This window comes from Mastomys coucha, unplaced genomic scaffold, assembly GCF_008632895.1.
Source record: "Mastomys coucha isolate ucsf_1 unplaced genomic scaffold, UCSF_Mcou_1 pScaffold4, whole genome shotgun sequence".
NCBI lineage: Eukaryota > Metazoa > Chordata > Mammalia > Rodentia > Muridae > Mastomys > Mastomys coucha.
This window is the reverse complement of record NW_022196910.1, coordinates 34,045,873-34,067,588: the sequence shown is the minus strand read 5'-3', so window position 1 is coordinate 34,067,588 and position 21,716 is coordinate 34,045,873. Positions and strand designations below refer to the sequence as shown.

Sequence of the window (21,716 nt, the reverse complement as noted above, 5' to 3'; positions counted from 1 at the left end):
CTCTCTCTCTCTCTCTCTCTCTCTCTTTATTAGATGTTGGGGTTTCTTATGTCCTTCAAACTCTCTTCTTGCTACTTTCTTAAGTAATGTGATCTGTGTCTACAACTTCCACTGTCATCTCTGCATGGATCACAAGTAAATGTGATCCTCAGATCGTGAACCTTCTCATATCACTGTATACAATTAACTCTTCTACTTGAATCATCATTTCACCACTTTACAGGGTTCTCCTTAATTTTACTATATTATTCACACCACAGATCCAAAATATTATCATATGTTGTCTGTTTTTCTTCTCAATATATGTTTATATTTACTACCACAGTTTAGTATATATTGTATGACTCTAAGAGTGTTATCCTGTCTAAACTGACCCCTCCCACAATAGTTTGCTATTCTCCATACTGAAATCAGAGTAAGTTTGTGTTTCTCTAAATGTATTCTTTACTATAAAAAGACATTCTGAAAATATATACAGTATGATTCTAATTATATGGGAATTTGGATAGAGCAAACGGATCATTATTATTAAGGGGTCATGGAAAGAAGGCATGGATGGTCAGGCAGGACAGTTTTAAATAAGTCAGGCTACTCTGTATATTGTACAGTGGTGACACATCTCATATATTGTTAAAACCTTTAGATTACAGCAAAGACCCACAAGTATATAGACTGTGGATGAGAATAATGGCAATGTCCAATATTAGTTCTTTTTAATAACAAATCTGCCACTTTGGTATACTGGTGAGTCAAGGAGGTTGTGCATATGTGAAGGCACAGTCTATATGGGAAGTTTCTTCTTCCTGCTTAGTTTATCATAATTTCATGACTATGGTACAAAATATTCTTGAAAATTTCACTTCCACCTTGTGTTGCCTCTTCCTGAACTTGCTGCATTTTTTCCCAGTGTTGCTAAATAAAAGTTGAATTAAGTGCCCTGAACAGCTCCCAGCCTTTTCTCCTCTACTGTCACGATTGTCTTCCTCCCCTCTCCAGCCTCTCCCACTTCTTTCTCATCTGAATAGATGTTGCATAGTTTTGCTGAGATTTTCTTGTGTGTACATCTTCCATGGTGTACTAATTACTCTATGTATTTTTGCTCTTCCATGAGCCTAGGGCATTAACACTGTGGTTTAGAAAGCATCCAATATTTGACGAGTGAATGAATAGAAGATAGAAAAAGCTCTAGAGAATGAGCTTTGTATTAAGATTATTGACAGTTCTCTCTTGTTAGACATTTGAAAAGCCTGAAATATGTATCAATCTCAGAGGAGGATGTAAAAGTAAAACACATACAGTTTTATAAGCCCCACCTTAGCAGACCATGTTCCCTGTGGTAGATCAGTCTGTGATCCTAGATAGATAGCTGTTTTGTTCAGTATAACCTGGAAAGCTTAGGGGAGCACTATATGTGGTGGTGCATGCCTTTAATTGGAGCACTCAAGAGGCAGAAGAAGGCAGATCTCAGAGTTCAGGGCCAGCATGGTCAACAGAATAAGATGCAGGACAGCCAAGGCAACATAGTGAAACCTTGTATCAAAAAGAAAGGAAGGGAGGGAGGGAGGGAGGGAAGAAATTACTCCCTATAGTGGTGATAATCTGATACCAGGACTACTTTAAATAGCAAACCTTCCTTAAGTGCTAGAAAATCCTCTCTAGGTGGAAGGACAACCCACTGAATAGAATACTTGTTATTCCTCAAAAATAAATCTACTCCTTCACCTTGGGACATCCTTATTAGGTAGGCAGCCCTGAAATGAAGTCAAATGCACTCAAGCCTTCCCATTTGAGAAGGCCTGTGTGCTTTGTTTACGTGTGGTACGAACAGCACATTCTTTGATTTCGTTAATAAGCAATTAAGAGGAAGCAACAAGCTATTTCTTTTCTGGGTAAGCTAAGCAATTTCTCTTTGTCACCGTCAGCCCTTCGTAACAACTGTGGGAATCCTAACTGTGGGAATCCTACAGATGCTGTAACATTAACCAGTTGGGAATTTCTGAACAGTAGCTCTCAATTTCATGATTCCTTTCTTACGCGGTAAGATTATAAGCATTTATGTCATCTAACGGCACATCTTTCCTCATAACAGTCAGTCCTTTCACACGGCACCGTGGCTGACTGCGCTGTGGTTGGCAAGGAAGATCCTTTGAAAGGTCACGTACCCTTAGCACTCTGCGTATTGAAGAAAGGTGAGGGGTGTTTGGCATTTCTGACTGTTTGGCCCAGAACATGTGGCATTAATTTGGTGCTTAACAGCTCTCCTTTCTCCATAGACATAAATGCAACAGAAGAACAAGTTTTGGAAGACATTGTGAAACATGTTAGGCAGAGCATTGGCCCAGTGGCTGCCTTTCGAAATGCAGTTTTCGTCAAACAGTTACCCAAAACCAGGTCTGGAAAAATTCCACGGTCTACACTGTCTGCCCTGGTCAATGGCAAGCCTTATAAGGTAAATGATTCAGAATCTATACTGTCGAGTCATGCAATAATTTTCACAATGTCTTTGGCACCAGAAAAGCTCTATTGGATTAAGGTTTTCAGTCGTGAATTTCCTCTACACAGACCATCTTCATTCTCTGTAAGGATAACTTGATAAAGAAGTATTGGTTAAAATCATGTGCTTTAATCATAGGAACCGTTGTGTGAACTTTGCTTTCAGCAGTTTTGTAAATTTCAAACAGACTTGCAGAAATTCATTCCTTTGAACTGCATGCCCACATTGCTTGATTTCAGTCACTAATGACCATCTATGATGAGAAAGTGAAGTATTTGAGAAGTCTGAAGTGTTCTAATGGATCACTTCTAATTATTTTTACTATTTTGAGAGGAATCACTTTTGGAAACTTTAGACTGATTCAAGCACATATATATTTCAATGTCAAGACATGTTATTGGCATGGACAACTACAACTTCTTCAAAAGTTTTATGTAATAATAATAATAATAATAATAACTTTCTAAGCAATTTTCATAATAAATAAACAAAAGCTCTGGAGGAATATTTAGAAACACCAACAACTTTGCTACACGAACTCTTTGCGTCACTATCCCTAGCTCCATATTTAAGTATTTGGCTGAAGATCCCTGGTGTTTGGGATGTAAAGCAAGGCCCATAAGGAACTCAAAGCTGAGTTTTCCTGCCCACGCCATTTGTACCCCATGAGACCCTATCTCAAGGAAAAAAAATCAAGACAAAGTTAAAATCAACAACCACTAAAATGAATGGTAAAAAAAAAGCATGTCACGACTTCTCGTAAAAGTCACAGTGAAGTTCACTGGAGCATGTTCATCTGACACTGCCTATTTATTTACAGGTAACCCCTACAATTGAGGACCCCAGCATTTTTGGTCACATTGAAGAGGTGCTGAAGCAGGCTGTGTGATTTTTGTTTACTATTTTCTATCACTTTGTCTTAACTTTCTAGCTGGATTTAAGTCATTTATTTCCGATAAATCAATACTTGAAAAATTTCCTTCTCCTCTCAGATGTAAGCCATAGTGTGAAGTCAGTCTAGTGGCCCCTGAAAGAGGCTATACATTGTGTTTCATGTGAGACAGTTAGCCCTGTTACCTCTTTTCTCTAATATGGATCATTATATGCTATCTAGTATATTAAGGAACATGTCTTGGTGTATGGTTTTACAAATTCACGTGCTTTACAAACACATTTTAATCAAAAGTATCTGAACTATAAATGTACGTTCTGGAGATAAGAATCAGCCACACTTTGATCATAATCTAAACTGAAATCAAAGTTGGAATATAATTTAAAATGTTATCATGGAGACTCTAATGTTGTTTATTATTTTAAAGATGACTACCATGCTATTAGGTAATTCTTAAGACAGAATAGGTTGCTTAGCAACACAGGACCCCAGGGTCAAGCACCATCTCTCTGTTGCTTATTACTAGGTAAGAGGAGGCATGTATCTGGTAGAGAACCTAGATATCCTTCCACCAAATATTTTGAAGTGATGAAGACTTTTGGAATCCCTTGTCATGGTTGATTCTATGTATCTGGATGCCTTCTTTTTTTATGGAATTAAGGGATGACCTCCTAAAGAAAGACATGACAAGAATGGTATTATAAGAAATTTAAAAGTTTTCTTCTTATTATAATATCAATACATCTTCATGGCCATGTCAGTATCAATGAGCCTTCTTTTGTCCATCTCTGTCTGTCTCTGTCTGTCTCTGTCTCTGTCTCTGTCTGTCTCTGTCTCTGTCTGTCTCTGTCTGTCTCTGTGTCTGTCTCTGTCTCTCTCTCTCTGTCTGTCTGTCTGTCTCTCTCTCTCTCTCTCTCTCTCTCTCTCTCCCTTTCTCTCTGATAAGGATATGTTTCCTAAGTTGGCCTCACAAATCCTGGTCCTCCTGTCTCTTACTCATAGTTGTTGAGGTTAGCTCCAAATTAGCACTTTGTCCTCTTATAAGGATTGAACCCAGACCCTTGTGCATGTTAGGTAAGCACTTTTTCACTGAGCTATACTGCAGGTGCTCAATGAATTTATGGTTGTTTTTGAGGTGCATATCCCAAGTGATTTTTTAAAGAACAATATACAGCCTTAAATGCTAGAAATCATATGTTCCATCAAGGGGCATCTCTATCAGATCCCAAAGAAATATGGCTCAGGAGAGAGGCTTTACCATACTGAAAGAGCCTCTGATTTTCAAGAGAACCCCAAACATTTACTTTTATTGCAAGTTTTAATTTGAATGTGAATAAATATTAAATCATCTAAAATTATGGTCTAACATACATTTCTTCTATAAAATAATGGAGCCTTTTCGAAAAATAGAAATAAGTCTTTAATAGGTTTATAGAAATATATCCATAGAGTAGAAAGAGTTGATTAACTAGATTAGAGCTCTACATGTTAGCTGGGCAGTCATGGTGCACACCTTTAATCCCAGCACTTGGGAGGCAGAGGCAGGCAGATCTCTGAGTTCAAGGCCAGCCTGGTCTACAAAGTGAGTTCCAGGACAGCTAGGTCTAAACAGAGAAACCCTGTCTCAAAACAAAACAAAACAAAACAAAACAAAAGACAAATCGAAAAAAAGAGCTCTATATGTTTTAGTTTTTAGAATGTATAATAAATTTAAAAGGTATACTGTGTTCATTGAATCTCTGAGAGTTCTTGGAATAATTTCTCAATTCTTCATTTTTTTTGGAAACATTATGAAGAGCACAATGTCCTCACAGAATAGTCCAAATAGATGAAATATGGATAAGTAACATTATATTAGAATTTACTGATCATAAAAGCTATGCTGGTCTGTGTCCTAACAGATAAGTCCAAATACAAGAAATATAGGTGAGAACTAACAGATTTCAACTTACTTGTCATAGTATATATATATATATATATATATGTATGTATATATATAATATATATACACATATATGATATGATATATGTATATGATGTGTATATATATACATATACATATATATTCTATAAAGGCTCATTTGTAGGCAAATTTGGGCTGCAGATTGGATAATAAATGACTTCTCAAAGGGAAGTTTTATTGATTAAACTACCTTCTTTATTGGTAACATTGAAAACAATATCTTTTATCATCTTTAATCATTTTGGTATTCTGAATTGAACTGACATTTTGAACTTGAAGCAAAGCTCTTGAGTTTCTTGAATTGTTAACTGTATACATACATTTTATCCATTATCACAACTGTAGGGATTACAAATCAATAAGTTTTAGTATGCTAGCATTAAAGTACAGTTCATTACTTTATCCATATGAATCAGGTACTTTAACTAAGTTTGTCATTTTGTTATTTGCCAGTTATAAACTCAGGCAGATCTAAGAATTGAGTAAAGATTTTATCTTTGAACCATTTGTAGATTTTCCTCTTTATCAGATCTGAAGGGACACATCAGCAAGTAAGCATGGATTATTTTCTAGGAGAGAGAATCTTCAAAAAATAGATAAATAAAATGGACAAAAGTAAATAAACAAACGCCCCCTCCCACTTTCTCACTCATGGGAAGGAACTGTTTTTCTTATGATTCAATGAGGAAATCGATCTCCCCCTGCAGACTAGAGGCAATGATCATGGCTGTGGTGCTAAAATGAAGTCATCAGACTACTTAAAAAATTGGGAGAAAATTAAAGAACATTCTATTTTAAAATCTCACCATAAGGATTTTGTTTTGTTTTGTTTGTTATATTGCAACTGAAATATTTTGAATTGAATGTGTCTTTGATAGCAATGGTATAATCCAAGAAATGTGACCATATTTAAATTCACCTTGATGACTTCTCTGTTATCTTGTATTTTATGACATTTTTAAATTTGTAAGACACTTGCAAAAATGAAAATAAAAGTACCTTTAATATTTTAAGATTGTGATAATTTATTTTTCCCCATAAAAATATACTAATGAGCTAAAAGTGAAACTAGTGTTATATGCCAAAAGGTTGTTTTACTTATATAAAGTTGTATTTGAAAGGACTTGGTCTGATATTCTAAAGTGTTTGAATTCCTAGCATTGATGGTTAAAGGGAAAAGCCAAAACCAAAACCAAAACCAAGACACCCAGAAATATAGTTGACTAAAATTTTCTTATACATTAAGCATATTTTACATAATTCTTGAGGAAAGTAACTTGATACTTTATATCACACTGTTAGGACCTATTACAAATCATCAGTATTTTGTATGTGATTTCTAAAAAGAAGAACCTGCTTTTGGTGATGGTGTGAGTGATTTATGTAATTGGATATTGATTATTCTCCAAAACTTCTGTGCTGAATGCCTGGCCAGGGTAATGCTGGTGCAAAGTGTTCAGGTCACACAAATGTGCCCTCTTATGTGTCCAGAGCAGCAGCATCTTGCTCCATTTCTTGTGTTAGTGAAGTGAGAAGTTTTCTCTAGTACAGGCTTCCCACCATGCCATTTTACCCCAAAGCATCTAGACGGCTGGTTCTTGAGATGGAACATCAAATGTCATGGGATAAAATAAAATGTTCTTCCTTAGAAGTTAATTATCACACGGATTTCACTACAGCTATGGAAAACTTTGTCACACAGGTATATAAATATGAGTATAAATCTTTCTGCTGTACAGGTATCAGAATTTCTCTCTTCTATTTCATCTCAGTGTTCATTCACATTGTCTTTACTCAAGCAACATTTTTTTTTTAACCCAAACCACTTCTATCAGCTGGTTTAGACCTCCCTCTAGTGGTTGACTTGATTTTCAATAAAATCGCATTTGAAATTGTTGAATAATTTTCTTGGTAATAGAAATAAATTGCTCAGTGTTATGCTACTAGAAAAAAAGCTTAAGCAGAAAACTGGAAGCATTTTTTTTATTGATAATGGAGAGGGTTTCTGTTACCATTACCTTTGATTGAATCTGTTCAACAAAAATAGACATCAAAACAAATGTACGTGCAAATATAACGAATTAAAATACAAAAAAATAATAATTTACTAATGACGGGTCTTGCGTTAAATAAGACTAAGCAGCAGGAAAACAGAAGTTAGATCAATGGTATTATTAAATAGGTTTCACTTTGAAATCTCCCATATCAATAAACAACAGTGACACCACCGAATAAAGCAACAAGGAAGAGATTACTCATCTTTACTTTTATACACTATATACGTTAATCATTCTGTCTTTATTTCCTCTGATGAAAGTGAATTCAGGGAAGTCACAAAAATTGGTTATTTCAGCTAAAGGCTTGTAATAACAGACTTGAGTCTGGCTAATGCCCTGTTAACAGTGATTTCTAAAAGGGGGTGGGTTATGGAGTTCTGCCCCTCCACCCCACTCCCAGTGGAAATGGACCTCAGACTCTACAATGGTTGACATTCACTGTCCAGTGTTGGCTGAAATGTCAGGGTACTTGAATGAACATGTAGTTCTTAATAAAGTGTGTGTGTGTATTTGTGTGTATGTGTGTGTGTGCATGTGTGTGTAAGTGTGTGTTTGTGTGTGTGTGTTTCTTGGTCCATAGGCAACAAGATTAGGTAATGGTTTTTGTAATATAAATTGTTAAAATCATTGCATTTAACTCTTGTAAACAGTTTGGCTTTGTTTTCTTTTGAAACAGGTTGAGCCATCACAGTGCTTCTGTAAGGAGAGAGAGAGAGGGTATCACATCCCTGATTGCCTTTAAAGGTCATTTTGGGCTCCAGGTTAAATCACATGATCAGAGGCAGGTGTTCAGCTTTAAGAATTGACAGACTTGAAGGAGAAGCATGTTGAAGCATGAAACACACTTCTAAGGAACATATTGATTGACTGTTACAATTCAAAAAATCGTATAAATGGTGGAATGGTAAAATACAAACAGTACTTGGAATTGTTCAATGTTTGCACTCGAGACTCCATGAACCATATATTTTATTTTTTTAAAAAAATCATATTTATATCCATTTACAGAAGACTTACACATTTAAAAAGAAATGATACACAGCAATACATAAATGCCTATTATATTACAACATGAAAAAAAACAAGTGGTTTCATCTCTTAAAGGCATCAGACGTACAGGAGTCATGACGCGGATGATGCTCTTATATCAGATGACTTAAGCATTTTATTACAATCATAGTAAACTAATCAGACTCAATACCCAGCTCCCCCCAGAGTCACATATTTAATGTTTGGTAAACCGTTACTTATATTATTCCCTTAGGATTCAGTCTTCACAAAGGCTTCTCCATTTGTCTTCTTAGGCAGTAGTGCACTTTAGGTCGTGTAGACTGAAAAGATGACATCTGAAAGGGGACATACAGCATGAGTTCCCTGCCAACTCCCAGCCAGTGGATCCCACATCTTTGCATCGGCACATACCTCTATGCAGCTTGAGTAGGGCTGTCCTAGAACCCCCCATGCAAGGAAAGTTATCAAGGATGTAACTTATAGTAGATAGTGTGACATTTACTATTCCCCACTGACTTATTTACTTATTTACTTTTTTTTTTTGAGGAGCATTAAGTAGATCTTGTTCAACTTCAGGGAAAATATGATCATACTATAAGTCATATAATATGTTAGCATGCCTTCTGAAATTTCTTCAGGTTGCTAATTATTAAATTATGTGGAGTTGGCATATTCCATAGGATAAATTTATATTCTAGTTCATATATTTTAGAGTTTTAAAATGATGCTTTTCTTTGATCATGACAGAACATAAAACAGCATATTTTGATGTTTCTGTGTTAGCAGTCTGTATGACACTATAGATTCCAACCATGACATCACATGGAAAATATCTCACATTACTATCACTGATACAATAGACTAATATAAAGTATGTTTAGGCTTAATTTTCATAATATCCATTTTAATTTCTCACTAAAATTAAAATAAAGATTGCCTTTGATTATCCTATTAATATTTTTATTCCATTTAATGGTTAAAACTAAAAAAAAAATATGAACTAGAATAACATGCAGAAAAAAAATGCAAATAGTTCAAGAAAATTCTACTCATGAGTCTAGAGCTAAGCAGCAAGCACTACTGAACATATTAGTCATTTATGAGCTAGTAAATTATTAAGTTTCTGAGAAAATTATCATGCTCTGTGTTGAATGTTATAAACAGTATTTTGAAAAGTCTCTTATTTAGCCAAATGAAAATATATTGTAGGCCATGACCAATGAGACCAAAATTTTTATCAAAAATGTTTATATTATTGTACCATTTTGAGAAATTGAATTATTTGTCTGAGTGCTTTTTTTGTTTTCTGTTTTCTTAGTTAGTGACCCACGTAAGGCAGCATGTCCACTCCTTTGTTAGTCTCCCAAGAGCAATGTTATGTTGTACAGAGATGTTGATCGAGGCAATGAGTGAACAGTACAGGAAGACTGCTACTCTGTCGTTTTGTTTTCCCATCTCTGGGCACAAAGAGAATTGAAAAATATTTTTTTCCAAATATAAGCTCCTTGAATAGGATAGAACAGTTTGGTGTATCCAAATTTTAGGTTAATGTATTTTTTACACATTTAAAGTTTATCAACCTAGGAAACCAATTTTACATATATGAAAGTTTTAACATAAAATTTCATGTTATATTGATATAGCCATATTTCCCACTGATTAGCATTTCCTCATAAATGTCATATCTTATACGTGTATAACAAAGTTTTACACAATTTCTGTTCCTAATTCTTATAGCTTTTGTTTCTGTGCTATATTTCCAGGGTTCTTAAAATTTATACTTGATTTCAGCAAATATAAATCATAGTGATAGAAAATAAGATGTTGAGATTTCCATATATTTATATTCAACTTTGTTGTTGATATCAATCCACGTCTACTTTCCTGTCTCTCGCACTATTTGGCTGTGAACTTGCACAAATTTCTAGCGCTCTATATTGACTTCTTTCTAAGACACGCACTTGAGATCTGTTATTTTATTCCTTAAATGGCAGACTCTTATGAATAAAACTTAATGGAGTCAAAATAAAATGCCCCTGAAAGCAATATGCTTAGTAACCCATTAATGTGGAATGACTTAGTGACAGCCCTTCAACAGGCATGCCACCAAACACAGAAGACAGGTAATGATAGGAAATGCTATTCTTTGAGGGGTCGATTACCTCTGCATGGCTACACCATACCAAAGGGCATGGACTATATTGACTAGACTCTGTGAATCCCCTCTTTCTGTTGGTTTGTTGTTGGTCAGCCAAGAGAAACTACTCACAGCAGGTCAGTGCTGCCTCCTTTGAGTGACTTGTCAACATGAATATGTGCGAACAGTGGAGTTGTCTAACCTCTGCAGTCTTGATGAAGCAACTGCAAATGAGAAAAGGGCTTTAGAGGTTCTCAGACATTAGATGAGAGAGATTGATTTTTTTTCCTCTGTGTAAAGGGATCAGGAAGATATTAGTAGACTGTCTTGTCTCAGACAGAAGCCACTCACGCTCCTCTCCGCTAGACCCAGAGACTAATGAAAATTTACCCGAGTGCAATTGAGCTGAGCTCTCCACTTGCTATGTATTCCTCCTTAGATGAAGTCTGCAGCGAAGCACGTCCCAAGGGTGAGTCTGCTTTTGTTGTAAAGTCTACTCTCAGAGAGCACAGTATTGTGGATTATGTTGTTTTTCTCTGTGTATTGGCAAACTTCTATGCTAATTTCAGTGATGTTCAATTATTCATGAACCTTGCTAACAAGTTCAAAAATATTAACATGCTAAAAGAAATGTAGATCAAAGACCACACTTTAAGATCAGATGAATTTTAATTGCCATATCAGCTTGAAAAGAAATGAAGATTCTGGATTACTATCTTAATAATAAGAGGAAGACTATTTTCCTTTAATGCCTACCAAACAGAAATAATTCGGGGATTTCTGTTATTTTTTCTAAGTTATCTCTCCAGAATAACTGATTCCTTTTGTAAAAGATGTATCAAAAGTCTAATGTCCACAGAAGGAGATGTGATTGGTAAATCACTGTTGGTTTTGTGTTTAATTCTCTTCTCATATTTGTGCTTGTTTATTTAAGGCTTTCTGCCTTGGTCAGAGACAAACATGTCTGATGAATCTGAATTTTAAAGATAAAATATAAAATTTGTCATATTTTAACATGTAAAAGCTAGTAGAGTAAATTTCCATATCTAGTGGGTTTTGAGTTCAAATCTAAGCTCCATTTTAAATGGAATATTCATTTTTGAAACAGAAGAGTAAAGAAACCCAAATCAGGAAGATACATGTTGTTTTTTCTAGATGTGGACATTAGTAGGGCTATTTTGTGGGGATGTAATTTATTTTTCAAATGCATATCAAGTGTCATGGACTCATGCATTGGTAGTTTTCAAATGGTCTTCTTGATAAAAGCAAAGTAAATTTCAAGCAAAGCAAATTAGATTAAGGAAAAAAGAAAACAGTTCCAGAAAGGTATGCAAAGTTGAAGAAGTATATAGCTATGTCTAGACAAGATTTTTATTTCATAAACAGAAATGTAAAACTACTGTACCATCCGTCGTCATTTTTCTGGACTGCCCGGACGTTGTGGTCAACCTGAATCCAGCTGGTAGTGTTTCTGAGGACCCAGGCATCATGCTGATTCCATGAACTTCACGAGGAGGAAACTGCCTTCGCCAGGTTGATCCGCGTCTGAAATTTTTGTCATCGCTCTGCCAGTACAAAGGTAGAATTCAATGTCATGAAAAAAAAATAAGGCTATAGTACATAAATCTGTGTGCTTGTGATCTTGTGATAGAGTTTATTTACATTTAGTCTGTCAAGTACGCATAGGCATGCTTTGCTTCATCTTGAACCCTTCTGTTGATTCCAGATTGAGATAGTAAATATGACAGAAATGTGGGTTTAAGGCCTCAGGGAGTGGGGAGGTCTGGTGAGGTGAGGGTGGGAGGTGGCGAGTGCAGGGGACATGAGGGGAGGATGTGTGGGATGTGAAACAGTCAAGTCAGAGGGTGGACCGGACCCGGAGGAAGAAAAACATGGACTGTAAAAAAAAAAAAAAGATGAAATAAAATTAAAAAAAAAATTATTTCAAATCTAAAATTTGTTACCTTTAAACATCCTTGAAATTATAAAATACTAAAGGTTTTCTTCTCCGAAAATGGATTATTGGATTTATTTTGTTACACAATGTGCTAGTTTTTCATTATGAGATGATACACTTAATTGTATTAGCTGTTACTTAGGATAATAAGGACTTAAATAATCAACAAATATCACTTTCATGTACACAAAAGTTAGATAGTATGCAAAAATCTATATTTGAGACACCCTTGTTAACATATGATACAATGGTCTATAATCTAAATAAAAAAAAGTGTTGAACTTGAGATTTGTGAGATTTTAGGTGATTCAAAATTAACTGGAATTTTTGAAAACCTTTGCAGCCTGGTCTCAACCCTTTCAATTAATACGCTTGATTTTAAGTGATGCTCAAAGGAAAAGATAACTCTAGTTAATAAATATAGTATGCTAAGGACACTCTTCCTGGTTACCCTTCAGAACGTGGTGGTACGATCCTATTGCTGAAAATACCAGATATATGAGCCATAAACTTTGGTGAGTAATAACTGGAATTCTTCTAGATAATTCATCCCTATTAACTAGCTTTTATAGTTCTATAATTTACTGTACTGATACTGGAAAAGAAAAATAATTATCAATCAGACTTATACAGCTGCAAAACCTGTGATTATCACGGATGATAGGGCTGACAAAATACACTCCACGGAACAACGGTGGCACTCACATTATGAGAGTAAACACACATTTTCACATTCAATTTAAGGTCTGCTCCATAATACAGGACTTATACTCAAAACCACTTTCATGGTCACGAATATGTGGCTAGACAGAATATAGGTCTTAACAGAGAACCTACTAATTAATCACTTCTTATTCTGCTAAAGGGATATAGTATTATCCTGACTCCCAATGATGTGTCAGTGTACCTATAGATTGGTGTAGTCTTTAGAGAAACTTCTTGCAGTTGATGGTCATTATCCTAGAAGTGCTCCTGTGGTCAAGGTGCAGAGAATAAGAAAAAGTCTTATGTTGTACACCTGCATCGCACCACATCCTCCTAAGAGTAGAAGGATGGTAAAAGCCAGAGATGGAAGATAGTCATCATCTACATGGAAACTGCTTCAGGCACAGCAAGGTAGCTGTAAGTATGAACTCACAGTAGCTCTGATTGCGGGCCAGAGACCTGAGCAAGCTCAAACCAGACAGAATTCCAGTCTGGAGAGGGAGACAATCCTAAATCCCCACCTATATCTTAGGAACTATTGATGACTGATAGTTTTCTCAAAAGGGCTGGCCCCTGTGAGGTTGACCACTTTGGATAGCCAGGCTCCCAATTATATATAACGCAGCACTAATTGGATTCTGTGTTTTTACAACAAACAAATGAACAAAGGAGTATTCAAAGTTGGGGGACATATGTAGAGGATTTGGGGGAGCATTAAGGGGAGAAGTTAGCATACTTAAAATACAGTGTATGAAGTTTTTAATAAAGAAAAAATGTAATCTGGTCACCAATTGTGGTGTGTCTCAATGAAATAACCTCTTTCATCTTTCTGCATACACAAAGTTACTGTTCAAAGGCCATTATTTTCCTTTGACTTAGTAAGCCAAAACAGGTAATTCACCATTTTTTTTTTTGTTGATTTCTAGCAAATGTACAAATCATTCCACATAGATCTTACCTTCTAAGATCACCAGGACATAACCCCCTGAAGCCAAGCAGCCACATGTGTAATAAGTTGAGTGTTGACTCACTAAGATAGAGGGGAAGTATGGGCTGTGAACACACCCACTGTTTACACCAGAACATGTAGGACAGGTAACTGAGTGTACTGTGAGAGAGGGGCAGCTTGATGAATGGACAGAATACTTCTGAAACATGCTGCTGAGGTCTCCACTTGGGAGTACTCTTTTTTTGCTGATAAGGTTTTTTTTTTTTTCTCATTTTCCTTTCCTTGGCATGTGATCAATACTGTGCAAAGGAACAGAGTTCCATAGAGCAGTGTACAGTGCTAGGAGGTTAGCATGAGCCTCTGTGCATGTAGTTTTTAGTTTATTCTCTCTACCATGCAAATAGAGACCATGAAAATCAGGGCAATCCTGGGCGATTAACATCACGTTCTGCTCAGAGGGTCAGTGCACAGGACACTGGGCATAAGGCATCTGGTACAGGACACAGGATTGCTGCTCTTTGTTGTCAGAGTATAGATAGTATCCTTAAGCTAGAAGTTTGGATTTTTTTTTTTTTTACACACGTGAAAATGAGAGACCTGCCGCTCCATTTTCTGATCCAATTGGCAGCCTTCCTTCAACAAGACATCAGCCATTTACTTTGCCACCTCATTTTTCTTTATTCTGACATGTCTGGAAATAATTGACAGTACTGATTTCAAATAGTTATGGTTCTCTATGAAGAATAGGGTTAACACCGCTGTCTATTGTCAATATCTAAATTTCATTTATATTTGGTAACCATTTTTTTTAATTTAAATGATACATACTATATCAAAAAGATTTCATTTGACATTGTCCCACATCTTCAATGTTCACAGATGGAGAAAATAATAAGTATATTATGAACTCTCTGACTCCTAGATTTTTGGAGAAGTTGTGTTCAAGTTAAATATTTATCAATTACACAAAACTCTATCTGATATTTTAAGGCTGTATGACTCTTCTTTTATTAACTAATTATTCTATTTATTTACATCCCAAATGTTGCCTCCATCCCTATCTCTCCCGCAAAGTTCTATATGACTTCTTTAACACGCATCTTTAAGTCAGTGAGTGAACATCCCAATTATAATACTCATCCACTGTTCTTTTACCATAGAAAGGCGCCACTGCAGAAAAACAAGAAATACTCTAGTAGCAATAACTTATGAAAAAGTCTTCAAAAGATTGACTTAAGATACATCGTTTTTAAAAGAAATTCTTAAAAATGTACGCATCTGACTTTGTCTGTATGTGGGTTTCTTTGTGTGCAGTGGCTGCAAGAAGCCAGAAAAGTTTGTCAGATCCCCTGGAGCTCACAGGACAGGTGGTTATGCTGCCTGATGTGGGTGCTTGGCACTGATCTATGTGTGTTTTTCTGAAAGAACAGTGCGGGTTATTAACAGTGAAACTGTCTCTCTAGACCCCAAAGGTTTCTTTTAAATTGAAGTCAAAGTCTTAGATCTACATTAGAAGTTATCAAATTATTTCTACAGAATATACACATGGTCAATAGAAATGCAGAAGTGGTTTCACTACTTTTTTAATTAGATATTTTCTTTATTTACATGTCATATGATATCTCCTTTCCCAGTTTACCCTCTGAAAAAAAGAAAAAAAGAAGAAAAGAAAAAAGAAAGAAAAAAACCCATTCCCTTTCCTCTCCCCCTGCTCACCAACCCAACCTCTCCTGCTTCCTGGCCCTGACATTCCCCTACACTATTAAGGCAAGTTGTTAAATTAGATTTGTTCATATTCAAAAACTAGATAGCTTGCCATCACTTAGCCTTGTGTTGTGATTTTGTGTGTGTACATGTGTATAGTGTATGCATGTTTTCATATGTGTATTTGCACATATGCATGTGCACTTGTGTGTGAAGGCGAGAGTTTTTGTTTATCATTAACCTTATTTATTTATTATTTATGTATTCATTTATGTATTGTGATAGGTATTCTCATTATACCTGAAGATTAGTGACTCAACTAGTTTGGCTGGCAAACTCCAGCTATCCATTTGTCTCAACTGCCCAGTGCACAAACCATAGATGTGTGGTGTCTTGACTGTCTTGTATATTGGTAACAAAAATCTAAACTTAAGTATCCATGTTGGAATGACAAACACTTTACTGACTAGGCTGCCTATGTAGGATTTTAACTGTGTTTTAGAAAATTATACATCAACTTCATTGAATAAGAGTATTATTCTAGGAGTTGGTTAGGGTTATATTTATAAGGTTCTCAAATTATTTTTGCACAAGATGATATGGGATTATTATAGCAAAGTCATCTGCCTTGTTCATTTAGATATAGAATCATTGCTGTATTTTCTGATATTTCAAGTTAATTCTGCAGAACTGGATTGGACATAGATCTTGCATTTACTTTTTTTTTATTAGTTATTTTCTTTATTTACATGCCATATGATATCTCCTTTCCCAGATTCCCCTCCGAAAAAAAAAAATAAAATAAAAACAAAAACAAAAGCAAAAACAAACCCCTGTCCCCCCTGTCCCCCACTCACCATCCAATCATCTCATGCTTACTGGCCCTGGCATTCCCCTACACCGGGGCATAGAACCTTCACAGGGCCAATGGCCTCTCCTCCCATTGATGAACAACTTGGCCATCCTCTGCTATACATATGCTGCTGGAGCCATGAGTCCCACCATGTGTACTCTTTGGTTGGTGATTTAGTCCCTGGAAGCTCTGAGGGTACTAGTTATTTCATATTGTTGTTTGTCCTAATGGGCTGCAAACCCTTCAGTTCCTTGGATCCTTTCTCTAGCTTCTTCATTGGGGACCCTGTACTCAGTCCAATGGATGGCTGTGATCCTCTACTTCTGTATTAGTCAGGTACTGTCAGAGCCTCTCAGGAGACAGCTATATCAGGCTCCTGTCAGCCAGCACTTGCTGGCATCCACAATAGTGTCTGGATTTGATGACTGAATATGGGAAGGATTCCCAGGTGGAGCAGTCTCTAGATTGTCCTTCCTTCAGTCTCTGCTCCATAGTTAGTCTCTGCAACTCCTTCCATAGGTATTTTGTTCCCCCTTTTAAGAAGGAATGAAGTATCCACATTTTGGTCTCTCTTCTTCTTGAGTTTCTTGTGGTTTGTGGATTGTACTTTGTGTATTCTGATCTTCTGGATTAATATCCACTTATCAGAGAGTGCATACCATGTGTGTTCTTTTGTGATTGGGTTACCTCACTCAGGATGATATTCTCCAGATCTATCCATTTCCCTATGAGTTTCATAAATTCATTGTTTTTAATAGCTGAGTAGTACTTCATTGTGTAGATGTACCACATTTTCTGTATCCATTCCTCTGTTGAGGGACATCTGGGTTGTTTCCAGTTTCTGGCTGTTATAAATAAGGCTGCTATGAACATAGTGGAGCATGTGTCATTACATGTTGGAGCATATGCCCAGAAGTGGTATAGTTGGGTTCTCTGGTAGTACTATGTACAATTTCCAGAGGAACCGCCATGATCTTGTTCACCACCTACACTGAGCTACATACATTTTCAGGATAAAAAATATTTCCAACAGCTGATTTTATGGTTAATGAACACCAATACACAGGAACTATATAACACTGTTTTCTACTCTATCCCAAGATTTCATTTTTACTTCTTTCATAAAAAAATCTTATTAAAAAAACTCAAATGGGCTATTTTAAGCATCTTTCAATCATAGAGATTGTAAATCTTCATTGCACTCAAACATTTCAGGCATCTTCTTACAAAGTCCTTGTTCTCCACATAACTTGTGTGTTTACTATGCTCTGGGCTTCTTGTATTTAACTTAACCATCATAGCCAATGATTTTTAAGATGTTCTCTATTTTGAAGAAAATACAACATGTCCTTATAAAATTAAAAAAAAAATTCCAATTCAACTGAAACAAATTTTCTCCATTTTAATTTTCTGAAGTTGTTTTGAAGATGGAATGATGCTGAGAAAATAAGCATATTCCTTTTTTAAAAGTCAACTTATCAATACTAGTATATTAATTGCTTTTAACAAGAAAACCTGTTTCTTGAAACCTTATGGTCACTTCACACACACACACACACACACACACACACACACACAGACACACGATATCTTACTTTAAGTTACTTTTCAACGTCTAAAGTAAGATCATTCATGAATCTTAGTCCTAAATAAAAAGTCAGAACTAAGAAATGTAACTTAAGGGCTGGACAGATGGCTCAGCGGTTAAGAACACTCTTAACCAAAGGTCTCTTCGGAAGGTCCTGAGTTCAAATCCCAGTAACCACATGGTGGCTTATAACCATACGTAATGAGATCTGATGCCCTCTTCTGGGGTATCTGAAGACAGCTACAGTGTACTTACATATAATAAATAAATAAAAATCTTTAAAAAAAGAAATATAACTTAAAATTAAGGAAGAGGAGAGAAGCTTTCTAGATGCTACACCAAGAACTACCTCATTGGCAAGCACAATTCCTTCAAAGCAGAGGTGTGTTGTCATTCTTCCTGTACTCTGTAAGGAACATCTTTACAAATTAAAATATAATTACATCATTTCTCCACCCCATTTTTTAACTTACAACACCTCCTGTGCTCTAACCTCAAATTCATGATTTTGTTATTTTTGAGATCATAAAGACAATTACATTTCTTTGTTACTGCTCTGAAACCTTCCTAATACCCTTCTTTGCTCTCTTTCAAATTCATGGCTTCTTGTTTTCATTAATTGTTATTAAATGCATATGTGTGTCTACATGTGGATTCCTACATATAAGCTGGTGAGTCTCTATGTTGGTACTTGTACCTATGATTTCAGGATTGTCTATTTTGTACTAGACAGTCAATCTATGGGGCCACTGTAAAATAATTTGGAATGAGAGGTAACAACTTACTTCATCCAGTCTCCGCTCAGTTCCCAGGGCCAAGAGGTTATTGTACTCGCGCTCAAGAATCTGCCTTGCCTGTTAACATCAAATAAAACCTACTGTCACTGAAATTACATTTTATTAAAAAAACATAAAAGTTTTATTTCTATGAAGACATGTTATAAAACACACTTTAGTTATAAAGTCTTAAGGTTTTCTAATCCTCTGCCTTGTTGTTGATTTTGTTGTTGTTATGTTCTGTAGACTATAGAGATATATTATATCTCTCTCTATATTATATGAATGGTTATAGTCAAGAAGATTTTACTTTAAATGCTTATTTTATTTCAATTGAGATTTTACTTAAACTTAACAATGTTAAACACAGAACAAAGTTGCTTTGCATTGGATTTTATCAAGCTTAACAGTAATTCAGACATTGAAAATAGATTTTTTTTTGTGCTTTTTGTTTGTTTAGCTGTTTTTTCTCTTTTCCTCTCTTACTTTTTGTTTGAGACAAAGTTTTACTGTGAACCCAAAAAGATAGGAAGACTCTACCCCAGACACATTTTGAACTAGTAATCTCCATGCCTCAGCCACCAAATTTATGGAATTATAGGCATGTAGCACAGCACCATGCCCAGATTAAACTTCACATATTTAAGGATTCCTGTTATGTCCCTCTTAAAATGTTATTTTATGGACTGTAAAGCAGATTGGAGATATTTTTACTTGTGTGGAACTCTGCTGAATCATACATTTCTCCAGATTTAGGGATGAGTAGAACACTCAGTTAAATGTAAGTATAATTATATATATAGAGAGAGGGACTCCCTCTTAGAGAGGCAGAGGCTGACGTCCATCACTCCCAGATGTTGTATTGGGGGAACATGGTATTCAGGTAGGACGTTATACCACACAAACTCCAAGTCTCTGTTTTTCTAATTTTAAGATTGTGTTCAGACTGTGTTTTACAATTAAAATTCCAGTATCAGAAATAAATCATGACTATATTAAATGGGACAAGCCAGGGGCAGAGAGACTGGTGCACAATATCTCAGGCAAATGTCGGATTTGGGCTCACAGAGGTTGAATGTAGGACTGTGGTTAATAGAGTAGAGAGAAGATGGATTGAAAGCAAGATACTCAGTGGTCACAAAGTCAGAAGAGAGCAAAGAGTCAATACAATTGCAGGTAACCATAATAAATTTTGCACTAATAGTGCCAGGAGAAATGTTCTAATTTCTTTCTGACAGATTTTATCTATAGGCCTATCTGACTTAGGACTCATTGTGTAGACAAGGCTTGGCTTAAAGACAAGATGCTTTTTTTCTTGAGTACAAGGTATGTGATACTATGCCAGGCTTAAAAGTTTGTACCATAACAAAATTAAAATGTCTGAGAAACTATATGTGTTGGCTGGTTTTGTGTGTCAACTTGACACAAGCTGGAGTTATCACAGAGAAAGGAGCCTCCCTTGAGGAAATGCCTCCATGAGATCCAGCTGTAAGGCATTTTCCTAACAAGTGATCAAGTCTGGGAGCATTGTAGGTGGTGCCATCCCTGGGCTGGTAGTCCTGGGTTCTATAAGAAGCAAGCTGAGCAAGCCAGGGGAAGCAATCCGGTAACATCCCTCCATGACCTCTGCATCAGCTCCTGCTTCCTGACCTGCTTGAATTCTAGTCATGACTTCCTTTGGTGATGAACAGCAATGTGGAAGTATGGAAGTATAGGCTGAATAAACCCTTTCCTCCCCAACTTGCTTTCTTGTTTGTGCAGGAACATAAACTCTAAGACACGATATATATCTAATTAAACTGAAACAGTACTGTTAAATATATATGCTTATATATATTTATATGTATATATATGACATATATATCACATTATCTCTTTACATATTACTATGTTTATATGTTCTAAATAAGATAAATTTAATAAAAAACAAGAGTAAATCCACAGCCCTCGCTTTCTTAAGGTTTCGTTTTGTTATTAATCAAGACCTAGTGAAGTGCAGCATGGAGCAGCATGGAGCAGCATGCTTGCCTGGGTGTTCTGTGTTGGAATCTGCAGTAATAGTGCTAAGCTGCTGTAGTCAAAGTTCTCGTCCAGGGCTATAAGTGAGCCATGCACTCCACTCTCAAGAATGTTATTTGCATAGTCCCGAAGTCCAATCGCTTGTATCCAGCGAATAACTCGATCATTGCTCCACACTAAAACATCTAGGAAAAGAGACACACACAACATGTCAAGATAATATACTTCACATAACGAACGAAAAATCCTAGCTGCAAGGAGCCACCGGGATCTGGACGAGTTACTATTATTGCTAAATCTCCCTGCTCCTTAGAGCTGCTGGTTCCTTTCTGTTACACGATCATTATAATGTTCTAATAATTAACTTTTGCTGTAATAAATCCTGCAATAAGTTGGTATTTTCAGAATGCTTATTGTTACTTAAATTACAGCATATGTATCATAACCGAACACTGAAAGCGTTTCTTGCTACTATGAAATCAGGACCCCAGGGTCTAACTGCAGTTACATATTTTGCCACCAGATGGGGATAGTTCTCTTTCTCCCCGCCCCCAGTCCTACCACCGTGTCTCTCTCTCTCTCTCTCTCTCTCTCTCTCTCTCTCTCTCTCT

General features: G+C 36.0%; 2 protein-coding genes across 40 annotated transcripts in view; one reads left to right on the top strand and one right to left on the bottom strand.

Moving 5' to 3' along the window:
- The window catches only part of Acss3 (acyl-CoA synthetase short chain family member 3), a 353,004-nt gene extending 346,539 nt beyond the window's left edge, over positions 1-6,465 (top strand). For all 3 annotated transcript variants that reach the window (XM_031348853.1, XM_031348852.1, XM_031348851.1), the window contains 3 exons: positions 2,090-2,189; positions 2,274-2,449; positions 3,315-6,465. In XM_031348853.1, the coding sequence (XP_031204713.1) occupies positions 2,090-2,189; positions 2,274-2,449; positions 3,315-3,383 (345 nt within the window). In that variant the 3' untranslated portion in view covers positions 3,384-6,465. The remainder of the gene's footprint in view (positions 1-2,089; positions 2,190-2,273; positions 2,450-3,314) is intronic.
- An 853-nt stretch (positions 6,466-7,318) lies between these two features.
- The window catches only part of Ppfia2 (PTPRF interacting protein alpha 2), a 446,664-nt gene continuing 432,266 nt past the window's right edge, over positions 7,319-21,716 (bottom strand). For 23 of the 37 annotated variants that reach the window (XM_031348811.1, XM_031348816.1, XM_031348812.1 and 20 more), the window contains 5 exons: positions 21,115-21,290; positions 19,096-19,164; positions 11,960-12,119; positions 10,687-10,778; positions 7,319-8,752 (listed from right to left, as the gene is read on the bottom strand). In XM_031348811.1, the coding sequence (XP_031204671.1) occupies positions 10,720-10,778; positions 11,960-12,119; positions 19,096-19,164; positions 21,115-21,290 (464 nt within the window). In that variant the 3' untranslated portion in view covers positions 7,319-8,752; positions 10,687-10,719. The remainder of the gene's footprint in view (positions 8,753-10,686; positions 10,779-11,959; positions 12,120-19,095; positions 19,165-21,114; positions 21,291-21,716) is intronic. The other 14 variants (XM_031348819.1, XM_031348822.1, XM_031348824.1 and 11 more) reach the window with 1 other exon arrangement.